Consider the following 17,776-nt stretch of genomic DNA (forward strand, 5'->3'; position numbering starts at 1 on the left):
TTCATTGGTGAAGGAACTCGATTCATGATTCTTGAGGTCTGTTTTTAATGTCAGAATTCGTTCATGTTTATGCTTTTCATTATCAATTTCGTCCTCTTTTCCACTGTATTAATTCTTGTTAGATGATTGCTTAATTGTTACATTCGAATTGATACAGTAATTTCACTCGTTTTAATTCATCGCTTGTTATAAATTAAACCGAACAGAAATTGGTATATAATTGCGCTTAGCAATAGGTTGATCGAATAAGTTAGGATATTGGCCGTGGTCTGAGATGCTTGATCACCTTTCATGGCCGGTTGAACGCATTAGATGCTTAATCGAATGAATTCGTTGTAAAACTGGTTCTCGCTTGCATAATTAGTTTTATAAATCAACCAAAGCAGAAATAGTTGTGTGAATGATTATGTATTACCTATGATAGAATTAAGGTCGAGTTATCCGAAGCCAATGAATTGATCGCTTTATAGCAATTGAATTTTTCGCTTTTTACTTCCACTGTTATCGAACAAACCCCCCATATTTTACACTTTTGAATTGTTTCTAACATTGTTAAACCGATTGTGAGTCCTTGTGAAACGACCAAGGTCAACTGCCTTGTACTACTTATTTTAAATTTATTTTTGATCACGAAACGACCGTGATCAAATTGGCGCCGTTGCCGGGGACTCATAATTGTGTTAATCAGTATTAGAATTGCTTGTTTCTTTTGCTATTGCGTGTTTGCCGTACGAAAAATTAAGAGACGAATTAGGGCTGATTTTGCGTCTGTTCTGCTTTTCGACCATCCCATTCCCTCAGAAAAAAATCAGGGTTCAAAATCCCCTATTTTGGGACAAAATACGGGACACCACCCTCTCAGCCCCAAATTCCTCGTTTTTCTATTTTATTTTAATTTTTTACTGATTTCGTATTTTCGAAAAAATCCAAAAAAATTTGTGTCATCTTTATTTTAGTTAATTAGAATTTTCGTGGTATTTTTAGATTTTTTCTCATTCAGTTTGACCTGTTTTCTATTTTACTCACCTATTTTCGTTGTAGGGACATAGTTGGAATTACCGTAATTGTTGTTTATCACTTCTTGCATGACCAGGTCTGCTGGACAGTTCCAATTAGTGCTTCCTGACCCTGAGATAGAAAGAACACTCCACGCACGCAAGAGGCTCAACCGAGCTAATAGCGTGCATTCCGGTAACATTGATTCTAACCCTATATCTGATTCTGAGCCTGACTACTTGCATAACTTGTTTGCTTCGGATTCTGAACTTGATTTTGAAATGGCTGATAATAGAACCTTAAGGCAATTAGCTGCTCCTGATGTGAATTATAATGGCTTGTGTATTGAATATGATGCTGCTGCTGTTCCTTTTGAATTAAAATCAGGTTTAATACACTTGTTGCCCAAGTTTAGTGGTCTTGCAGGTGAGGATCCGCACAAACATCTGAAAGAATTCCAAGTGGTGTGTTCTACACCACTTAAGCCTGAAGGGATCACTGAAGATCACATCAAACTTCGAGCTTTTCCTTTTTCATTGCAGGGTGCAGCGAAGGATTGGATATATTATCTCGAGCCAAACTCAATTGCAAGCTGGACTGCCCTGAAAAAAGTGTTCTTGGAAAGATATTTTCCTGCTTCCAGAGCTGCCTCAATAAGAAAGGAGATTTGTGGCGTTAGACAAGGTAATGAGTCGCTGACCGAGTATTGGGAGAGGTTCAAACACTTGGTATCTAGCTGCCCTCAACACCAGATTACCGAGCAACTCCTCATCCAATACTTTTATGAGGGGTTGTTACCAATGGACAGGAACATTCTTGATGCTGCTAGTGGTGGAGCGCTAGTCGATAAAACTCCAGCCGCTGCCAAAGCCCTCATTGAAAACATGTCTCTTAATTCTCAACAGTTTACCACTAGAGACAATTCTGTTCAAAGCGTGAATCAAATGCAGGTTTCTTCCAACAAAGCTCTAGAGACCAGACTTGACGATCTCACCACCTTAGTCAAGCAGTTGGCATTAGTAAAACCTCAAACAACAACTTTGTGCGGTATTTGTACCTCTCCTGAGCACCCGACCGACACCTGTCCCATTCTGAGAGACGAGTCCATTACTGAGCTGCCACAAGCTTATGCAGCCAACCTTTACAACCAAAACAGGTACAACAACACTCCTGACCTATCCACCAACAAATATCATCCCAGTTGGAGGAACCATCCCAACCTTCGATATGGAAACCCACAAACCAGCCAACAACAGAATCCACCTCAAGCTGTTGCCTCTACACCTTCCGGACCATCCTTAGAGGATCTTGTTAAACAAATGTCCGTGAACAACCTCCAGTTCCAACAAAGGACCGATGCTAGCATTCAGACCTTGACAACACAGATGGGACAAATGGCCAATGCAATAGGCCAATTACAAGCTCAAGGCTCCGGTAACCTTCCTGCACAATCAGTTCCGAACCCAAATGGGAATGTGAGTGCAATTACCTTGCGATCCGGAAGAGTGACCGAACCAGCTCCAGCTCCAGAGAAAAGAAAAAAAACCATTGCAACATCATCTGTTCCTGAACCTGCTGAACCTTCTGCGACCGCTGAGACTGCTGAGACTGAAAAAGCATATGTGCCACCAATCCCTTTTCCTCAAAGGGTGCAGAAAAATAAAAAGAATAAGGCGGAAGAAGACAAGGAGATTCTTGATGTATTCAGCAAAGTAGCAGTCAATATTCCTCTCCTCGATGTGATCAAGCAGATTCCGAAATATGCAAAATTCTTGAAGGATTTGTGCACAAACAAGAGGAAAGTAAAGGGAAATGAGAGAGTTAATCTGGGCCGAAATGTTTCAGCCCTTATTGAGTCTAATGCTGCACTCGAACCTGAGCCTGAAAAAGCTAATGTCTCAGCCCTCAATCAGGCCATGCCACAGAAATGCAAGGATCCAGGAACTTTCTCTATTCCGTGTACCATTGGGGATAGAAAATTCGAAAATTGCATGTTAGATTTAGGAGCTTCTATTAATGTCATGCCTACTTCTATTTTTAACAATCTTGATCTTGGTCCTTTGCAGCATACAGGTCTTACTATTCAGCTAGCAAACAGGAGCAATGCTCGCCCTGTTGGAGTGGTGGAAGATGTGCTAGTTCAAGTTAATGACTTGATTTTCCCTGCAGATTTTTACATCCTTGACATGGCTGGAGAAACAGAGTCAAGCAGATCGCCGATCATCTTGGGCAGACCATTCATGAAGACGGCAAAGACAAAAATCGACGTTGATGATGGGACCATGTCCATGGAATTTGGTGACATTGTTGCAAAGTTTAATATTTTCGATGCTATGAAATACCCTTTAGAAGAGCACTCTGTTTTTCAATTAGAACTGCTTTCTGAAATTGTTGATGAATTTCATTCTGATTTGTGTTCAGCTGATGATTACTCATGTGATGTTTGTACCGATACTAACCTCTGTGTTGGTTGTGCTGAGTTTAATTTGCAGGGCGAAGGAGAAGTTGTCAATGAGGCTGCCAATGAAGTTGTTTACGCAGTTGAAACTCTTGACATTCCGACTGTTCCAACAAAACCATCCATAGAACAACCACCATCCTTGGAGCTTAAACCACTTCCTGAGAACCTGAAATATGCTTACTTGGAGAGTAATGAAAAACTCCCTGTTATTATCTCTTCTAACCTTGATTTCGATCAAGAACACAAACTTTTGCAGGTCCTGAAGAAGCACAAGAAAGCAATCGGGTGGACATTAGCCGACCTTCCAGGTATTAGTCCATCGATGTGCATGCACAGGATTCTACTTGAGGATGGATCCAAAACAGTAAGGCAGCCCCAAAGGAGGCTTAATCCTTTGATTCTTGATGTTGTGAAGAAGGAGGTAACCAAACTCTTGCAAGCAGGTATAATTTATCCTATCTCTGACAGTAAGTGGGTAAGCCCAGTGCAGGTTGTACCTAAGAAATCTGGACTTACAGTGGTGAAAAATGAAAAAAATGAACTTGTTCCCACTAGAGTTCAGAACAGCTGGAGAGTTTGTATTGATTACAGGAGATTGAACCAGGCTACGAGAAAGGATCACTTCCCTTTACCGTTCATTGACCAAATGCTTGAACGGCTAGCTGGTAAATCACATTATTGTTTTCTTGATGGTTTTTCAGGTTATTTTCAAATTCATATTGCACCGGAAGATCAAGAGAAGACCACTTTTACCTGTCCCTTCGGTACTTTTGCTTACAGGAGGATGCCCTTTGGTCTTTGCAATGCTCCTGGCACTTTCCAGCGATGCATGATTAGCATTTTTTCTGATTTCATTGAAAACTGCATGGAAGTCTTTATGGACGATTTCACTGTCTATGGTTCCTCTTTTGATGCATGCTTGAACAGTTTAAACTTGATATTAGAAAGATGCATCGAGACTAACCTTGTTTTAAATTATGAAAAATGTCATTTTATGGTTAGGCAGGGAATTGTTCTTGGTCACATTATTTCTGAAAAAGGAATTTCTGTTGACCCTGCTAAGATTGATGTGATTTCTACACTGCCTTACCCGTCTTGCGTTCGCGAGATTCGTTCTTTTCTTGGTCATGCAGGTTTTTACAGGCGTTTCATCAAGGATTTCAGCAAGATAGCTCTTCCGCTGTCAAACTTGTTGAAGAATGATGTCACTTTCAGCTTCGATGACAAGTGCAAACAAGCGTTTGACTTCTTGAAGAAAGCATTGACCTCCGCTCCCATAATCCAGCCCCCTGACTGGACCCTCCCTTTTGAGCTTATGTGTGATGCTTCTAATTATGCTGTTGGAGCTGTCCTTGCACAAAGAATTGACAAGGCTGCCCATGTTATTTACTATGCTTCTAGGACTTTAGATTCTGCACAGTCAAATTACACTACCACTGAAAAAGAACTGCTAGCTATTGTTTTTGCTCTTGATAAATTCAGATCTTATTTGCTAGGTTCCAAGGTTGTTGTTTTTACTGACCATGCAGCTTTGAAATACTTGCTGAAGAAGCCGGATGCAAAACCGAGATTGATCCGATGGATGTTGTTGCTCCAAGAGTTTAATGTAGAGATTAAAGACAAGAGTGGAGCTGAGAACTTAGTGGCTGACCACTTGAGCAGGATAGAGAGAGATGAAGATCCTTTTCCTATTCAGGATGATTTTCCTGATGAGCAGTTGTTTCTTTTACATGGTATTACACCTTGGTTTGCTGACATTGTTAATTTTCTTGTTGCTGGTGTTTTTCCTACAGGTGCATCGAGATCACAGGTTCATAAACTCAAGAGTGATGCCAAATATTATGTTTGGGATGATCCATATCTATGGAAGTTTGGTAGTGATCAGGTAATCAGAAGATGTGTCCCCGACAATGAGATTGAATCTATTTTGAAATTTTCTCATGCATCTCAAGTCGGCGGACACTTTGGTCCGCAAAGAACTGCGAGAAAAGTACTTGATTCAGGTTTCTATTGGCCAACTATTTTTAAGGATGCTTATGAGACTTACCGCACTTGTAAAGAGTGCCAAATAGCAGGCACAAACATCACTCGCAAGAGTGAAATGCCTCAGCAGCCTATGCTTTTCTGTGAGGTTTTTGATGTATGGGGAATCGACTTCATGGGTCCCTTTCCCGTATCATTTGGTTTTCTTTATATTTTGCTTGCTGTTGATTATGTTTCAAAGTGGGTGGAAGCTATCCCCACTAGGACTAATGATTCTAGAGTTGTTGCAGATTTTGTCAGGTCTAATATCTTTTGTAGGTTTGGAATACCGCGAGCTATCATCAGTGACCAAGGCACTCATTTCTGCAACCGCACCATGGAAGCTTTGCTCCGAAAGTATGGAGTTGTGCACAGAGTCTCTACTGCATATCACCCACAGACGAATGGGCAAGCTGAGGTCTCAAACAGGGAGATCAAACAGGTTTTAGAGAAAATGGTGCAGCCAAACAGGAAGGACTGGAGTCGTCGTCTAGAAGACGCACTTTGGGCTCAAAGAACAGCTTTCAAGACACCCATTGGGATGTCTCCTTATCGACTTGTTTTTGGTAAGGCATGCCATCTTCCTGTTGAGGTAGAACACCGTGCTTATTGGGCGGTGAAAAGTTGTAATTTTGAGTTGCAACAAGCAGGTATTGAAAGAAAACTCCAATTACAACAGCTGGAAGAGCTTAGATTAGAGGCTTATGAAAGCTCTAGGATTTATAAAGAGAAAACTAAGCACTTCCATGATAAAATGATTTCTAGGAAGGAATTTTCTGTGGGCCAACAGGTTTTATTGTTTAACTCCCGCCTAAAAGTAATGGCTGGGAAACTTCGATCCCGGTGGATTGGCCCTTTTGTTGTTACTAATGTTTTCCCTCATGGTGCAGTAGAAATAAAAAGTGCAGGTACTAACAAGGTGTTTAAAGTAAACGGACAGCGACTGAAGCTGTTCCATGAAAGCTCAGTGCCTGAAGAAGAGGGACATGTTGAAGAGCTCTCCTTGGAGAAGCCGTTCTACCCAGCAACTACACCGTAGCCCCTCGGGTGTGTTCCTTCCTTTACTCTCACTTTGTGTTATTATTACATTGCGGACACTGTCTGGTTTAAGTGTGGGGGAGGGACATTTTACATTTTTGTGTTTAATAATAATAAAATAATAATAATAATAATAATAAAATAAATTATCATGAGTAGTCACATGTTCTAAGGCTAGGGCAGATAGCTGTAGGGTCAGTGAAATTTTTGGAGTTTTTTGTTTTGATACTTGACATGATAGTCTTTGCAACTTAATGCACAACTGCTTGAACACTGTCAAACTTAGTAATGTCTAGATAAATCTCTGAAATATTTATTCTTTAGACTAAGTTCTCTAATTTGAATATAATGGAGGTATGATTAGAACTAAGTGTGGGGGAAAGGCTAGAGTAACAGATAGACCGATCATTGCTATTAATTGAGAAAAAGGGAAACTGTTTAAGAGCTAAAATTAATGAATATAATAAGTTCCTGTGCCCGAAACTGGAGGAACAAGTTCCTGTGCCTGAAACTGGAGGAACAAGTGCTGTGTAGGATGCTCTACTCTGAGTAACAGGTTGGACTTATTACAAGTAAGATCCCGTCAGGTGAAAAGGTGGAGTAGTACCTAAAGCTTAAAAACAATTAATAATAATAAACTATAATAAAGCTTGAAGGTAGTTGCCCCTGAGTTGATGTTGAAAAGCTTTGGATCTCTTGAAAAGAAATAGCCCCCCCTAGTCTGAAATTCTGGTTAAATCCAAAATTATAGGAAAAGAATGACAGCTTAGCATCTAGAATGGTAGTTTCAGAGAGGGATCTTGACATTACTTTGGTTGACAGTGGGAGACAGTACACACACACACGCAAGATTATTATTGAAAGTTGATAGATAAGAATTGTGCCAATCTTTGAATTTTGACCCAAGGTTTGAAGCTTGAAACCTGGAATATGTTGACTGCTTGTGATTTGTTTTTAAGTTTTTCATTTGAGTTTTGCTCGGAGTGCAAAAGTTCAAGTGTGGGGGAATTTGATCAGTGCATTTTAATGCACATTCTTCTACTATTGTACTAGTGTATTCCTATTGTTTAATTTACTATTTTCACTATTTTAATGTGTTTTTATGTTTAAGTTTATTTCTAACTTTATTTTATTTTCGCACTTAATTTATGAATAAATAGCATTTTGACACCCTTCCAGTCCGCAGGTCATAACTGGAGTTACAAATATCAGACTGAGGCGCGGGAAGATGCGTTGGAAAGCTGAGATCAAGAGCTACATCTTTCATGTTGAGGCCAAAACCCAGTTCGGAGCGCAAGTGTGTCAAATAATTGCATCTATAGTCCAGACGAATTTAAATTCAGCACAACTTTATGTTTTTCGGCCCAATTGTTTTATGGCCCATTTGGCTTGCTGTATTTAAACGAAAACCTGACCTAGGTCAGGGATTATGCACTGTTCACGAAAATTACAAAACCCTAGCCGTCACAACTTCATGGAAAACTAATTTTCATCTTTCAATTCATTGGTGAAGGAACTCGATTCATGATTCTTGAGGTCTGTTTTTAATGTCAGAATTCGTTCATGTTTATGCTTTTCATTATCAATTTCGTCCTCTTTTCCACTGTATTAATTCTTGTTAGATGATTGCTTAATTGTTACATTCGAATTGATACAGTAATTTCACTCGTTTTAATTCATCGCTTGTTATAAATTAAACCGAACAGAAATTGGTATATAATTGCGCTTAGCAATAGGTTGATCGAATAAGTTAGGATATTGGCCGTGGTCTGAGATGCTTGATCACCTTTCATGGCCGGTTGAACGCATTAGATGCTTAATCGAATGAATTCGTTGTAAAACTGGTTCTCGCTTGCATAATTAGTTTTATAAATCAACCAAAGCAGAAATAGTTGTGTGAATGATTATGTATTACCTATGATAGAATTAAGGTCGAGTTATCCGAAGCCAATGAATTGATCGCTTTATAGCAATTGAATTTTTCGCTTTTTACTTCCACTGTTATCGAACAAACCCCCCATATTTTACACTTTTGAATTGTTTCTAACATTGTTAAACCGATTGTGAGTCCTTGTGAAACGACCAAGGTCAACTGCCTTGTACTACTTATTTTAAATTTATTTTTGATCACGAAACGACCGTGATCAAATTGGCGCCCTTGCCGGGGACTCATAATTGTGTTAATCAGTATTAGAATTGCTTGTTTCTTTTGCTATTGCGTGTTTGCCGTACGAAAAATTAAGAGACGAATTAGGGCTGATTTTGCGTCTGTTCTGCTTTTCGACCATCCCATTCCCTCAGAAAAAAATCAGGGTTCAAAATCCCCTATTTTGGGACAAAATACGGGACACCACCCTCTCAGCCCCAAATTCCTCGTTTTTCTATTTTATTTTAATTTTTTACTGATTTCGTATTTTCGAAAAAATCCAAAAAAATTTGTGTCATCTTTATTTTAGTTAATTAGAATTTTCGTGGTATTTTTAGATTTTTTCTCATTCAGTTTGACCTGTTTTCTATTTTACTCACCTATTTTCGTTGTAGGGACATAGTTGGAATTACCGTAATTGTTGTTTATCACTTCTTGCATGACCAGGTCTGCTGGACAGTTCCAATTAGTGCTTCCTGACCCTGAGATAGAAAGAACACTCCACGCACGCAAGAGGCTCAACCGAGCTAATAGCGTGCATTCCGGTAACATTGATTCTAACCCTATATCTGATTCTGAGCCTGACTACTTGCATAACTTGTTTGCTTCGGATTCTGAACTTGATTTTGAAATGGCTGATAATAGAACCTTAAGGCAATTAGCTGCTCCTGATGTGAATTATAATGGCTTGTGTATTGAATATGATGCTGCTGCTGTTCCTTTTGAATTAAAATCAGGTTTAATACACTTGTTGCCCAAGTTTAGTGGTCTTGCAGGTGAGGATCCGCACAAACATCTGAAAGAATTCCAAGTGGTGTGTTCTACACCACTTAAGCCTGAAGGGATCACTGAAGATCACATCAAACTTCGAGCTTTTCCTTTTTCATTGCAGGGTGCAGCGAAGGATTGGATATATTATCTCGAGCCAAACTCAATTGCAAGCTGGACTGCCCTGAAAAAAGTGTTCTTGGAAAGATATTTTCCTGCTTCCAGAGCTGCCTCAATAAGAAAGGAGATTTGTGGCGTTAGACAAGGTAATGAGTCGCTGACCGAGTATTGGGAGAGGTTCAAACACTTGGTATCTAGCTGCCCTCAACACCAGATTACCGAGCAACTCCTCATCCAATACTTTTATGAGGGGTTGTTACCAATGGACAGGAACATTCTTGATGCTGCTAGTGGTGGAGCGCTAGTCGATAAAACTCCAGCCGCTGCCAAAGCCCTCATTGAAAACATGTCTCTTAATTCTCAACAGTTTACCACTAGAGACAATTCTGTTCAAAGCGTGAATCAAATGCAGGTTTCTTCCAACAAAGCTCTAGAGACCAGACTTGACGATCTCACCACCTTAGTCAAGCAGTTGGCATTAGTAAAACCTCAAACAACAACTTTGTGCGGTATTTGTACCTCTCCTGAGCACCCGACCGACACCTGTCCCATTCTGAGAGACGAGTCCATTACTGAGCTGCCACAAGCTTATGCAGCCAACCTTTACAACCAAAACAGGTACAACAACACTCCTGACCTATCCACCAACAAATATCATCCCAGTTGGAGGAACCATCCCAACCTTCGATATGGAAACCCACAAACCAGCCAACAACAGAATCCACCTCAAGCTGTTGCCTCTACACCTTCCGGACCATCCTTAGAGGATCTTGTTAAACAAATGTCCGTGAACAACCTCCAGTTCCAACAAAGGACCGATGCTAGCATTCAGACCTTGACAACACAGATGGGACAAATGGCCAATGCAATAGGCCAATTACAAGCTCAAGGCTCCGGTAACCTTCCTGCACAATCAGTTCCGAACCCAAATGGGAATGTGAGTGCAATTACCTTGCGATCCGGAAGAGTGACCGAACCAGCTCCAGCTCCAGAGAAAAGAAAAAAAAACCATTGCAACATCATCTGTTCCTGAACCTGCTGAACCTTCTGCGACCGCTGAGACTGCTGAGACTGAAAAAGCATATGTGCCACCAATCCCTTTTCCTCAAAGGGTGCAGAAAAATAAAAAGAATAAGGCGGAAGAAGACAAGGAGATTCTTGATGTATTCAGCAAAGTAGCAGTCAATATTCCTCTCCTCGATGTGATCAAGCAGATTCCGAAATATGCAAAATTCTTGAAGGATTTGTGCACAAACAAGAGGAAAGTAAAGGGAAATGAGAGAGTTAATCTGGGCCGAAATGTTTCAGCCCTTATTGAGTCTAATGCTGCACTCGAACCTGAGCCTGAAAAAGCTAATGTCTCAGCCCTCAATCAGGCCATGCCACAGAAATGCAAGGATCCAGGAACTTTCTCTATTCCGTGTACCATTGGGGATAGAAAATTCGAAAATTGCATGTTAGATTTAGGAGCTTCTATTAATGTCATGCCTACTTCTATTTTTAACAATCTTGATCTTGGTCCTTTGCAGCATACAGGTCTTACTATTCAGCTAGCAAACAGGAGCAATGCTCGCCCTGTTGGAGTGGTGGAAGATGTGCTAGTTCAAGTTAATGACTTGATTTTCCCTGCAGATTTTTACATCCTTGACATGGCTGGAGAAACAGAGTCAAGCAGATCGCCGATCATCTTGGGCAGACCATTCATGAAGACGGCAAAGACAAAAATCGACGTTGATGATGGGACCATGTCCATGGAATTTGGTGACATTGTTGCAAAGTTTAATATTTTCGATGCTATGAAATACCCTTTAGAAGAGCACTCTGTTTTTCAATTAGAACTGCTTTCTGAAATTGTTGATGAATTTCATTCTGATTTGTGTTCAGCTGATGATTACTCATGTGATGTTTGTACCGATACTAACCTCTGTGTTGGTTGTGCTGAGTTTAATTTGCAGGGCGAAGGAGAAGTTGTCAATGAGGCTGCCAATGAAGTTGTTTACGCAGTTGAAACTCTTGACATTCCGACTGTTCCAACAAAACCATCCATAGAACAACCACCATCCTTGGAGCTTAAACCACTTCCTGAGAACCTGAAATATGCTTACTTGGAGAGTAATGAAAAACTCCCTGTTATTATCTCTTCTAACCTTGATTTCGATCAAGAACACAAACTTTTGCAGGTCCTGAAGAAGCACAAGAAAGCAATCGGGTGGACATTAGCCGACCTTCCAGGTATTAGTCCATCGATGTGCATGCACAGGATTCTACTTGAGGATGGATCCAAAACAGTAAGGCAGCCCCAAAGGAGGCTTAATCCTTTGATTCTTGATGTTGTGAAGAAGGAGGTAACCAAACTCTTGCAAGCAGGTATAATTTATCCTATCTCTGACAGTAAGTGGGTAAGCCCAGTGCAGGTTGTACCTAAGAAATCTGGACTTACAGTGGTGAAAAATGAAAAAAATGAACTTGTTCCCACTAGAGTTCAGAACAGCTGGAGAGTTTGTATTGATTACAGGAGATTGAACCAGGCTACGAGAAAGGATCACTTCCCTTTACCGTTCATTGACCAAATGCTTGAACGGCTAGCTGGTAAATCACATTATTGTTTTCTTGATGGTTTTTCAGGTTATTTTCAAATTCATATTGCACCGGAAGATCAAGAGAAGACCACTTTTACCTGTCCCTTCGGTACTTTTGCTTACAGGAGGATGCCCTTTGGTCTTTGCAATGCTCCTGGCACTTTCCAGCGATGCATGATTAGCATTTTTTCTGATTTCATTGAAAACTGCATGGAAGTCTTTATGGACGATTTCACTGTCTATGGTTCCTCTTTTGATGCATGCTTGAACAGTTTAAACTTGATATTAGAAAGATGCATCGAGACTAACCTTGTTTTAAATTATGAAAAATGTCATTTTATGGTTAGGCAGGGAATTGTTCTTGGTCACATTATTTCTGAAAAAGGAATTTCTGTTGACCCTGCTAAGATTGATGTGATTTCTACACTGCCTTACCCGTCTTGCGTTCGCGAGATTCGTTCTTTTCTTGGTCATGCAGGTTTTTACAGGCGTTTCATCAAGGATTTCAGCAAGATAGCTCTTCCGCTGTCAAACTTGTTGAAGAATGATGTCACTTTCAGCTTCGATGACAAGTGCAAACAAGCGTTTGACTTCTTGAAGAAAGCATTGACCTCCGCTCCCATAATCCAGCCCCCTGACTGGACCCTCCCTTTTGAGCTTATGTGTGATGCTTCTAATTATGCTGTTGGAGCTGTCCTTGCACAAAGAATTGACAAGGCTGCCCATGTTATTTACTATGCTTCTAGGACTTTAGATTCTGCACAGTCAAATTACACTACCACTGAAAAAGAACTGGTAGCTATTGTTTTTGCTCTTGATAAATTCAGATCTTATTTGCTAGGTTCCAAGGTTGTTGTTTTTACTGACCATGCAGCTTTGAAATACTTGCTGAAGAAGCCGGATGCAAAACCGAGATTGATCCGATGGATGTTGTTGCTCCAAGAGTTTAATGTAGAGATTAAAGACAAGAGTGGAGCTGAGAACTTAGTGGCTGACCACTTGAGCAGGATAGAGAGAGATGAAGATCCTTTTCCTATTCAGGATGATTTTCCTGATGAGCAGTTGTTTCTTTTACATGGTATTACACCTTGGTTTGCTGACATTGTTAATTTTCTTGTTGCTGGTGTTTTTCCTACAGGTGCATCGAGATCACAGGTTCATAAACTCAAGAGTGATGCCAAATATTATGTTTGGGATGATCCATATCTATGGAAGTTTGGTAGTGATCAGGTAATCAGAAGATGTGTCCCCGACAATGAGATTGAATCTATTTTGAAATTTTCTCATGCATCTCAAGTCGGCGGACACTTTGGTCCGCAAAGAACTGCGAGAAAAGTACTTGATTCAGGTTTCTATTGGCCAACTATTTTTAAGGATGCTTATGAGACTTACCGCACTTGTAAAGAGTGCCAAATAGCAGGCACAAACATCACTCGCAAGAGTGAAATGCCTCAGCAGCCTATGCTTTTCTGTGAGGTTTTTGATGTATGGGGAATCGACTTCATGGGTCCCTTTCCCGTATCATTTGGTTTTCTTTATATTTTGCTTGCTGTTGATTATGTTTCAAAGTGGGTGGAAGCTATCCCCACTAGGACTAATGATTCTAGAGTTGTTGCAGATTTTGTCAGGTCTAATATCTTTTGTAGGTTTGGAATACCGCGAGCTATCATCAGTGACCAAGGCACTCATTTCTGCAACCGCACCATGGAAGCTTTGCTCCGAAAGTATGGAGTTGTGCACAGAGTCTCTACTGCATATCACCCACAGACGAATGGGCAAGCTGAGGTCTCAAACAGGGAGATCAAACAGGTTTTAGAGAAAATGGTGCAGCCAAACAGGAAGGACTGGAGTCGTCGTCTAGAAGACGCACTTTGGGCTCAAAGAACAGCTTTCAAGACACCCATTGGGATGTCTCCTTATCGACTTGTTTTTGGTAAGGCATGCCATCTTCCTGTTGAGGTAGAACACCGTGCTTATTGGGCGGTGAAAAGTTGTAATTTTGAGTTGCAACAAGCAGGTATTGAAAGAAAACTCCAATTACAACAGCTGGAAGAGCTTAGATTAGAGGCTTATGAAAGCTCTAGGATTTATAAAGAGAAAACTAAGCACTTCCATGATAAAATGATTTCTAGGAAGGAATTTTCTGTGGGCCAACAGGTTTTATTGTTTAACTCCCGCCTAAAAGTAATGGCTGGGAAACTTCGATCCCGGTGGATTGGCCCTTTTGTTGTTACTAATGTTTTCCCTCATGGTGCAGTAGAAATAAAAAGTGCAGGTACTAACAAGGTGTTTAAAGTAAACGGACAGCGACTGAAGCTGTTCCATGAAAGCTCAGTGCCTGAAGAAGAGGGACATGTTGAAGAGCTCTCCTTGGAGAAGCCGTTCTACCCAGCAACTACACCGTAGCCCCTCGGGTGTGTTCCTTCCTTTACTCTCACTTTGTGTTATTATTACATTGCGGACACTGTCTGGTTTAAGTGTGGGGGAGGGACATTTTACATTTTTGTGTTTAATAATAATAAAATAATAATAATAATAATAATAATAAAATAAATTATCATGAGTAGTCACATGTTCTAAGGCTAGGGCAGATAGCTGTAGGGTCAGTGAAATTTTTGGAGTTTTTTGTTTTGATACTTGACATGATAGTCTTTGCAACTTAATGCACAACTGCTTGAACACTGTCAAACTTAGTAATGTCTAGATAAATCTCTGAAATATTTATTCTTTAGACTAAGTTCTCTAATTTGAATATAATGGAGGTATGATTAGAACTAAGTGTGGGGGAAAGGCTAGAGTAACAGATAGACCGATCATTGCTATTAATTGAGAAAAAGGGAAACTGTTTAAGAGCTAAAATTAATGAATATAATAAGTTCCTGTGCCCGAAACTGGAGGAACAAGTTCCTGTGCCTGAAACTGGAGGAACAAGTGCTGTGTAGGATGCTCTACTCTGAGTAACAGGTTGGACTTATTACAAGTAAGATCCCGTCAGGTGAAAAGGTGGAGTAGTACCTAAAGCTTAAAAACAATTAATAATAATAAACTATAATAAAGCTTGAAGGTAGTTGCCCCTGAGTTGATGTTGAAAAGCTTTGGATCTCTTGAAAAGAAATAGCCCCCCCTAGTCTGAAATTCTGGTTAAATCCAAAATTATAGGAAAAGAATGACAGCTTAGCATCTAGAATGGTAGTTTCAGAGAGGGATCTTGACATTACTTTGGTTGACAGTGGGAGACAGTACACACACACACGCAAGATTATTATTGAAAGTTGATAGATAAGAATTGTGCCAATCTTTGAATTTTGACCCAAGGTTTGAAGCTTGAAACCTGGAATATGTTGACTGCTTGTGATTTGTTTTTAAGTTTTTCATTTGAGTTTTGCTCGGAGTGCAAAAGTTCAAGTGTGGGGGAATTTGATCAGTGCATTTTAATGCACATTCTTCTACTATTGTACTAGTGTATTCCTATTGTTTAATTTACTATTTTCACTATTTTAATGTGTTTTTATGTTTAAGTTTATTTCTAACTTTATTTTATTTTCGCACTTAATTTATGAATAAATAGCATTTTGACACCCTTCCAGTCCGCAGGTCATAACTGGAGTTACAAATATCAGACTGAGGCGCGGGAAGATGCGTTGGAAAGCTGAGATCAAGAGCTACATCTTTCATGTTGAGGCCAAAACCCAGTTCGGAGCGCAAGTGTGTCAAATAATTGCATCTATAGTCCAGACGAATTTAAATTCAGCACAACTTTATGTTTTTCGGCCCAATTGTTTTATGGCCCATTTGGCTTGCTGTATTTAAACGAAAACCTGACCTAGGTCAGGGATTATGCACTGTTCACGAAAATTACAAAACCCTAGCCGTCACAACTTCATGGAAAACTAATTTTCATCTTTCAATTCATTGGTGAAGGAACTCAATTCATGATTCTTGAGGTCTGTTTTTAATGTCAGAATTCGTTCATGTTTATGCTTTTCATTATCAATTTCGTCCTCTTTTCCACTGTATTAATTCTTGTTAGATGATTGCTTAATTGTTACATTCGAATTGATACAGTAATTTCACTCGTTTTAATTCATCGCTTGTTATAAATTAAACCGAACAGAAATTGGTATATAATTGCGCTTAGCAATAGGTTGATCGAATAAGTTAGGATATTGGTCGTGGTCTGAGATGCTTGATCACCTTTCATGGCCGGTTGAACGCATTAGATGCTTAATCGAATGAATTCGTTGTAAAACTGGTTCTCGCTTGCATAATTAGTTTTATAAATCAACCAAAGCAGAAATAGTTGTGTGAATGATTATGTATTACCTATGATAGAATTAAGGTCGAGTTATCCGAAGCCAATGAATTGATCGCTTTATAGCAATTGGAATTTTTCGCTTTTTACTTCCACTGTTATCGAACAAACCCCCCATATTTTACACTTTTGAATTGTTTCTAACATTGTTAAACCGATTGTGAGTCCTTGTGAAACGACCAAGGTCAACTGCCTTGTACTACTTATTTTAAATTTATTTTTGATCACGAAACGACCGTGATCAAATTAGGGACATTTTACATTTTTGTGTTTAATAATAATAAAATAATAATAATAATAATAAAATAAATTATCATGAGTAGTCACATGTTCTAAGGCTAGGGCAGATAGCTGTAGGGTCAGTGAAATTTTTGGAGTTTTTTGTTTTGATACTTGACATGATAGTCTTTGCAACTTAATGCACAACTGCTTGAACACTGTCAAACTTAGTAATGTCTAGATAAATCTCTGAAATATTTATTCTTTAGACTAAGTTCTCTAATTTGAATATAATGGAGGTATGATTAGAACTAAGTGTGGGGGAAAGGCTAGAGTAACAGATAGACCGATCATTGCTATTAATTGAGAAAAAGGGAAACTGTTTAAGAGCTAAAATTAATGAATATAATAAGTTCCTGTGCCCGAAACTGGAGGAACAAGTTCCTGTGCCTGAAACTGGAGGAACAAGTGCTGTGTAGGATGCTCTACTCTGAGTAACAGGTTGGACTTATTACAAGTAAGATCCCGTCAGGTGAAAAGGTGGAGTAGTACCTAAAGCTTAAAAACAATTAATAATAATAAACTATAATAAAGCTTGAAGGTAGTTGCCCCTGAGTTGATGTTGAAAAGCTTTGGATCTCTTGAAAAGAAATAGCCCCCCCTAGTCTGAAATTCTGGTTAAATCCAAAATTATAGGAAAAGAATGACAGCTTAGCATCTAGAATGGTAGTTTCAGAGAGGGATCTTGACATTACTTTGGTTGACAGTGGGAGACAGTACACACACACACGCAAGATTATTATTGAAAGTTGATAGATAAGAATTGTGCCAATCTTTGAATTTTGACCCAAGGTTTGAAGCTTGAAACCTGGAATATGTTGACTGCTTGTGATTTGTTTTTAAGTTTTTCATTTGAGTTTTGCTCGGAGTGCAAAAGTTCAAGTGTGGGGGAATTTGATCAGTGCATTTTAATGCACATTCTTCTACTATTGTACTAGTGTATTCCTATTGTTTAATTTACTATTTTCACTATTTTAATGTGTTTTTATGTTTAAGTTTATTTCTAACTTTATTTTATTTTCGCACTTAATTTATGAATAAATAGCATTTTGACA

The 17,776-nt window shown here is 39.4% G+C and overlaps 1 protein-coding gene across 1 annotated transcript; it reads left to right on the plus strand.

The window, feature by feature from the left end:
- The first annotated feature begins 1,195 nt into the window (after window positions 1–1,195).
- Window positions 1,196–14,536, plus strand: LOC123886650. Its single transcript, XM_045935949.1, is given in 5 exon segments — window positions 1,196–5,372; window positions 5,508–6,514; window positions 9,111–10,512; window positions 10,514–11,884; window positions 11,978–14,536. Coding segments are annotated over 5 exon segments (10,434 nt in total). The 5' UTR covers window positions 1,196–1,277.
- The last annotated feature ends 3,240 nt before the right edge of the window (window positions 14,537–17,776 follow it).

The sequence above is a fragment of the Trifolium pratense genome, linkage group LG5, assembly GCF_020283565.1.
Source record: "Trifolium pratense cultivar HEN17-A07 linkage group LG5, ARS_RC_1.1, whole genome shotgun sequence".
NCBI lineage: Eukaryota > Viridiplantae > Streptophyta > Magnoliopsida > Fabales > Fabaceae > Trifolium > Trifolium pratense.